Here is a 7,409-nt window from a genome sequence, read left to right as displayed (position 1 = left end):
CGAGACTGTAAAAAACACTAAACATAGTTGCATATTTGAACTTTTTATCACCATATACTTAGTTTTTTTATCCATAACATTTACTATGAAATTCTAATTTTATATCTATCTCGTTGGTGTTGTAAAGTAAACATGAAGTTATATTGCTTGAAGAGGTATTATAAGATAGAGATGATACTAATGAGTCTTAAAAAATAATAATACCATTTTAAAAAGTAATTTTATTTTTTGTCCTCCAAATTTCAAGATGATAGGATGTCCAATAGAGAAAATAACCAAAATTTGAAAAGAAATGAAAAAGAAAGTTGAAACCTAAGGATTTTGTAAAGCTATTGGTCATTATATCAATAAATTCCTAAAAGAACAAAATAGTATGCTAGATTTTGCCAAATATTCAAGAAACTATGGGTTAAATCTCATTTCCTCAATTAAATATTAATATCATAAACATTCAAAAAATATGTATTTGGATTTAATTTTAGTATTTATACAAATTTAAATTTTATTTTATATTTATAATAGTAGCATTTATTGGCATGAAAAGATGAATGAATAAAATTAATATTGATAAGATGTGTTTTATTTGAAGGTTATTTTATATTTCAAAATAATATGCTGACATATGTTAGCTTTTCTGACATAATCTACTCGCATTCTACATCAACTGCCAAGTGTTTAGTAAAAGTTGAATTTGTAACTTCAAGAATCCGATCACTTTATGTGAAAGTTCATATGTGCATTTTCCTACTCCAAGTTTTACTTCCAAAACATACATTTGGCTAATATTTGATGAAATTTACATTGCATATTTCATGAAAGGTCACCTTCTACAAAAGAGATTTGTCATTCATGATCATTTCAAAAAAAATCAAGTAAATAATAACAATTTATGCTTTTCCAACATTAATATCTTAAAATAAGATTTAATGTTGGAATAAATTTCAGTATGTTTATCGATTTTATTGTTCAAGTTTATTTTAATCTTTTTTTAAATTTATAGATATTTTAATTCAAACTTGTACATATTTAACTTAAATTAACCCTATTTTTTATAAAAAATAAAAGAGCGCACACTTTAGAAAAAGTAGATACAATAAAAAAGTATTAATTTTTATATTAAATTAAATTATTTAAATTAGAAAAATATAATAATATTTAAACTAAACATAATAAAAAAAATAAAAATTGTTACTTGTCAGTATTATTACTATTTTTCTCTTAATAATGATGGAAGAAGACAATAACAGTGGTGGTGGTAGTGCTAAAAATAATAAAATTAAGAGAAATTTTAACAAAAATAATAATGGTAATAGGTAATCATTGTTTAATTATATTAATTTTAGTAAAATTATAAAATAATTCTTAAATATTATTATAATTTTTAAATTACTTTTTATTTTATTTTTTTCAAATAAAATTAATTTGAATTAAATATATAAAGATTTGAGTTAAAAATTTTATAAATTTGAAAAATAACTAAATTGAATCCAAGTAACAAGTCGAGTGACGAAATTAAACTTTGTTATAAACAAGTAAACCACACATTTTGTAGGCAAATATTGACAAAGTACATGTGCTTATACTTGTTAAGTCATTGAAAACATACCATCAATCATGTGAGCAACAAAATTGATAAATGCTCAAACTCAAAGCTTTGCATTAACTGAGAGTTCTCGTTACTGATTTACACTGCAAGCAGCTCCTGAAGCTGCTGCTAAAACTATATTAACAGCAGTATTTGGATAATCCATTTCAATCTTCATAGTTCAAAATCAGCTCCATACAAGCAAAACCATCAATTTCGACATTTCAATTCACTTTCACTAGCAGTAAAGTGCACCGATGGCATGTCAACTTCAAAATAAACTCACAACATCAAGCAATGACACCACTAATCTTCAAAATGAAACAACTGACTTGGAATGTGTTGAAGCCTGTAACTTGGAAAGAGCAGTGTCACTTTCATCGTGCTCATCAAAAACTATGGGTCTCCCATTGATAGGCTTCCTGTAAACAAACAAACAACTTTACTACATACGCTCAGAGATATCCTTCAAAATAATAAGAAAGAGCAGACAACTTCAGTCTCATTTGTTCAGTGACAAAGTCTACATGGAAAAAATCTTTATCGTTCTCAATGAAATTAGTCTACATGCTCAAACAAGAAGTGCTTGTTTTTGACCTAGTAATAAGAGTTTTACTAATGTTTAAAGAAATGAATCCATGTTAAATTAATTGCCATAACTAAAAGTTTTGTTGGTTGATTAATATTTATCTGAACAGGTATATCAACATCATCTCGTATTTTCTTTTCTACTCCTTAACCTTTTTTATGGCCATGATGAAGGCCAAATTCTGCAAGGGCGCAAGAATAGACAACTTTGATCCAAGTGTCAATACACTACTACTAGAAGTATAGTGCAAACTTTGTCCCTAGTAGCAAACCATAGTTCATTCTTTGGGAAAAGGGGTACTACTTTTGGAAGAAATGCAATTTCCTGTATTTAATTGCCAAAAGCAATGGTCATCAATATAATCAGGAGATGAAGGAAGCAAGCATACTTTTGTGAGATGAAACTCTCTTCGGATAGTGCCTTCTCTAACCTCTCCTCAAATGGTGTGGCATGCCAACTAACTTTCTGATCCTGAAAAGTGACAGGGAGAATTTCTCAAATCCAGCACCTAATAAGTCAAGAAATACAATAAATAGTCATTGAACATACTTCCTTGTATTTATTAGTTGAATTTGGGATTCCATTCCCATCCCACCACTTGGGAGAGATTTGAGAAGGTTCATTCTCATTCCAATGAGCAGCAACCATCCCAATGATTGGCCTGTCCATAGGAGTTCTACCAGCACGGAAATTTTTGCTAGCTGCATATCCATCATTCAGACCATCATCCTTATGAGGGGATTGTGGGGGCTTGAGCCAAGAAGATAAACTTGCTTCCACCTTCGTTTCCGGAGCAGAAGTGTCTTTTACTCCAACTTCTGACTTAGGTGTTGAATCTTTCAGCTGTTCAAGAGATCCCTTAAGCTCACTTAACCCTTGATGGGAACTAGAATCATCTTCCTGCAGTACCTTCCACTGAGAAGCATTCTCAACTGGTTTTAACAGTGGATGTACATATTGGGACCTAATCCTAGTCTTCCCGTTTGCTAAAATTTCTAAACTTGCAGGGAAAACAGTTCCAGGTGTTTGCATCTCATCAGAAATTTTTAATGGGGTTGGTTTAGGAGAAGGCTTTGATACAATCATATCTTCTGGGGATTCAAATTTCCTCATATTGAGGTGCCCACTTTCAGATGAAGATGTATCGAGATTGCATTCAAAACGAACAGACTTGTTCTTGAAAGGAACATTTGTAGCTGAAAACCAACGAGAAATCCAAGTTATATTATGATCATTCTTATAAACATAAATCTTGACTGCTGTTATAAAACTTCCTAACTTACCATCTTCAACAGAGCTAACAGACATTCTTGCAGTGTTCTGCGCATTGGATATGCAGCTTCATAAAATGAAATGTAATTCAGTATTTAACAACCATCAGAAAGTTTGTGAATGGACTCTCATACGTAAAAGAACGATTTACACCAGAAATGATTTGACAAGCCTTTCATGGATCTCATCATTCCCAAAATAATAAAAGAAAAGGCAATTATATAAAATTATGGTCTAATTACCAATTAAATCCTGAACTTTACATTTTTTAACAATTTTATCCAATTATTTCAGAATTTTAAAAGTAAATACCCATGCTTTCATTCTATTTCTAAAAACACTTTTCGATGATAATTTTACAATTTGTCTTGCTTATTAAAAGAAAAAATTTGAAAATTAGCAAATGATATGATGCAATTAGATGCAAGAAGTATTAAAGGTGCACATATATAAGATCTTTAATGGTGACATTTTTAAATTTAGAATAAATTTTTTGCTGACTTCTAAATTTGTTCTTTTGTAGTAAGGACATTAGACTTGCCACATTATCTTTTCTACTCTGCAATTGTGAAAATTGTCTCTTAAAAGTGTTTTTGAAAATAAATTGAAAGTCATGAGTATTTATTTTCAAAATCTAAAACAAATGGATGAATTATTAACAAGTGTAAAGTTAAACATTTAATTAGTAATTAGGCGTAAAATTATTTGCTAATGATTCTTTTGGATTGCCATTGACTATCTTCCCTGAAATCAATTGAAAGAAGTGACTAGGATTGCTGCAAACCATTTCCAAGATGATTCGTAACCAATCCTCAAGATTGTAAAATGTCCCAAAAATATTCCATTTCATGTAAGATATGCCAAGTAAGAGGATATATCTGTGTCTACTATTGGATTACAATTATTAGTATTAGAAGGAGAAACCTGCTAGGCGTCTGCTCTGAAGAAACAGAACCATGTCCCCACTCTTCACAAAGTTTGACAGGGGTAGGGGGCTGATCAATTTCTTTATCCAACTGAAGCTTCTTAATAGATGTACTGGGAAGCCATGAGTGAAAATCTGAAGACTGAGAATTTTTACCAGCAGGAGGCGAAACTCTTAACTTCTCTGACGCCTTCCGAATTTCAGAAGGAGTCTCGGGTAATGTACCACAGGCTTTCAGAAATTTAGCCTACAAAGAATTAAAAAAGTACACAAACAAAACAAGTTATCAAAACATTAAGCAGCAACTATATCTAAGCTCTTTCAGCACCAAAGATTAAAGTTCCTTATCATAGAGCAAGCCTGCAGAACCAACTAACAAAAGAAAAATGTCAAATAGTAACAGTTATCACAATAACCACGTCAATTAAACAAATTTTAGAAAAAAAAGGGGCTACGTTATCATCTTATTGAAGAATCCTCAAAAAGAAATTTATTAGCGATCTTCCTAATGGAACCTCTAAGAAAGAGAAATATAAATTACTAATGCACTGAAAATTATGGCCAATTATATAGGTTAAGCAAGAAGCATTCAAATCTAGACACTGCATTTAGTACATTATGGAATTAGAAATAGAATTCTAATCTTGGAGTCAGATTCCATATTTTAGTTTGGAGCTCATTTTGGTTCTTTTCAAAGTCCTTCCAGTGTCTAGCATCTTCCGCTCCTACCCAAATTTTTATCATATTAATGTACTTAAAAATGGTTGATTTTAGTAAAGATAACATCAATTATACAATTTGTGCATTCCCTCAAATACTGCTAACTATCTTTTGGTTATCTCAAATACTAAAAAAAAAAAAAAAAAACTCTTGCACTCAGATATACATCTTCATTGAAGAAAATACCAAACATGATCTTAAGACTGAAAAATAGCAAAAGACTTACTAGAGCAAAAAATAGAAACATGAAATCCATCATATAGCTCACACATTAAAAATTCTACAACCATTATTCAAAAGCATACCTCATTCGCCAATTCCTTGTTGATTTGTGGTGATCCGAAACAATCACTTTTTCTCTTATTCCATTCTAAATCTTCTCTCTCTTTGTAAAATTATAATGCCCAAAAACAAACAATAACTATCAGCGTCCACCAAAATTAATTTAAAAAAAAAAAAACAATTTCATATTATTTAAAGGAATCAATTATTTTACCTTCGGTCAAAAAAAGAGACGATAAACGATTTTTAGACACCACAGCTCCCTGATTAACATTCATACAATCAGATAACAAGAAACTAAAAGAAGAAGAAGAAGAAAAATCCTATAATTGAGTGAACAAACAGGGAATAACAACAGAGGGAGAGAGAGAATACAGGCGGAAGGGATCGAGTGGAATCGGAGACGACAAGGTTCGGAGGGCGGCGGTGATGGTCGTCTCTGATACGAAAGCAACCAAAGAAACAGCCCATAGCTCTTGAGACTGATATATCTATATATCTAACCACTGATCTACAAATGGATTTCAATTCTCTTTTGAACAATGCGCATATCATGTCATCTATTTTTCTTTTCTTTTCCTTTTCCTTTTTATTTATTTAATTTTCCTTTTTTCTGGAGTGTGTTTCTCTTTCTTGTTGAGGGTTTAATCACTGATTTAAGAGAGAGAGAGAGAAAGAGAGTTGTTGGGTCGTTTTTGAAATTTGAACCAACTAAACGAGGGAAACTTTTTTTATGCCTCCAAAATATATACTATAATGAAATGACAGTGAAAAATCCACCAAAATAAAAATGACACTGGAAATGAAAAACGATTACTTGATGGTGTATGGATTTCCCTCCTACTCGCTATACCATCTCGCCACGTCAACCAAACCCTGCTTTAAGATTATACTATTATACAAGGGAATGTTTTTAGTACTGTCAGTGCAAGAGAAAAAGAAAACAGAGAAATCAAAATAAAGTAAATTAATTAATTATTTTTATGCTTAGAATAAAAAAATAAAAAAGGAAAAAAAATTAGTAGTTTTCATTTTATTCTTTTCTATTTTTAAAAAAATTAAAAGAATGAGAATAAAAAGTAAATAATGAAGTTCTTTCCTTTGTTATCTACCCATGAAAATAATTTAAAACTTATTTTCCTTCACTATTTTTTTTTCTTTCCTGAAGAATGCTCAAACATAGGATTAAGAACTTGTTCCTTATCTCTTTAAAAAAAAAAAGTGCCTTTCGAGGTGGAGTGGCATTTGAGGTTAAAGGAAAAGGAGTGACAGGTGAGATTATTTTTTACTAAAATTTGAATTTATTGATGTTATTAAAATATTTTCTTAACCGTATAAACTCCATTTTGCCCCACTAAATTTTTTATGAATCTTTTTATTTTCTTAAAGTTTTATATGTTATAGCATTGCTTTCAAGAAAGCAAACCAAGACCTGATTTTGAATCCTCCATGGACCTACATTTATCCAAATCCAAAAGTTTGTTTACTCCTTATGAAACTTCAGCCAACACCATGAGTTGTTTCTCATCCATGTGACATGCATGTGAATTATTGGATGACTTTTTAAGCCATTTGGTGCATAGAAGGATGGTCGAGTCTGACTCGAATTTAAATATTTTAATTGATTCATTTGAAATTTGATAAATATTTAAACTTGAAATAACCTGAAATCGAAATTATCCTAACTCGAAATAACTTATATATGAAGTGATCAGAGACTCGAATAACTTAGAACGGTTAATAATTCAAACCCAAAACAATCAAAAACTAAAAATAACTCAAATTCAAAACAAACCCAAAACAATCGAACTTGAGATATGTACGATCTGAGACTCGAATATATAACTAATACAACTCGATTCAAAATCTAAAATGATTTGAAACGTAACTTTAATTAAAATAAAAATATTTTCTATAACATGTAATTATCATATATAATTACTTTTAATACTATTTTTTTAATATATTTTAGTTTCAATTAGAATTTTAAAAAGTACATCATCTCCAAATTTCTAATCTTTTAAAGTTTTCATTTT

The 7,409-nt window shown here is 30.0% G+C and overlaps 1 protein-coding gene across 2 annotated transcripts; it reads right to left on the bottom strand.

The window, feature by feature from the left end:
• Nucleotides 1-1,629: 1,629 nt before the first annotated feature.
• LOC8271157 (protein JASON) lies at nt 1,630-6,087 on the bottom strand. Of its 2 annotated transcripts, XM_002530160.4 has the most exons (8): nt 5,749-6,082; nt 5,588-5,636; nt 5,397-5,476; nt 4,371-4,618; nt 3,458-3,513; nt 2,724-3,370; nt 2,563-2,645; nt 1,630-2,007 (listed from the first exon to the last, which is right to left on the bottom strand). In XM_002530160.4, exons 1-8 carry the CDS (start codon nt 5,926-5,928, stop codon nt 1,899-1,901), a joined length of 1,452 nt encoding a protein of 483 aa, XP_002530206.3. In that variant the 5' UTR covers nt 5,929-6,082; the 3' UTR covers nt 1,630-1,898. The 2 variants fall into 2 exon arrangements, with proteins under 2 accessions (XP_002530206.3, XP_015581488.2); XM_015726002.3 differs by having other exon boundaries at nt 2,724-3,513; nt 5,749-6,087.
• Between the last annotated feature and the right edge of the window lie 1,322 nt (nt 6,088-7,409).

Source organism: Ricinus communis, chromosome 5 (genome assembly GCF_019578655.1).
Source record: "Ricinus communis isolate WT05 ecotype wild-type chromosome 5, ASM1957865v1, whole genome shotgun sequence".
Classification (NCBI taxonomy): domain Eukaryota; kingdom Viridiplantae; phylum Streptophyta; class Magnoliopsida; order Malpighiales; family Euphorbiaceae; genus Ricinus; species Ricinus communis.
Note: the sequence above shows the minus strand (reverse complement) of the source record. Positions and strands in the feature narration are given on the sequence as shown.

Coding starts and splice junctions, on each gene's coding strand:
- LOC8271157 (XM_015726002.3), bottom strand. CDS start 5,928: ATGATATGCGCATTGTTCAAAAGAGAATTGAAATCCATTTGTAGATCA. Junction 3,514..4,370: donor TCAGAGCAGACGCCTAGCAG/GTTTCTCCTTCT, acceptor CATTTTATGAAG/CTGCATATCCAATGCGCAGA. Junction 2,646..2,723: donor CAACTAATAAATACAAGGAA/GTATGTTCAATG, acceptor GTCACTTTTCAG/GATCAGAAAGTTAGTTGGCA.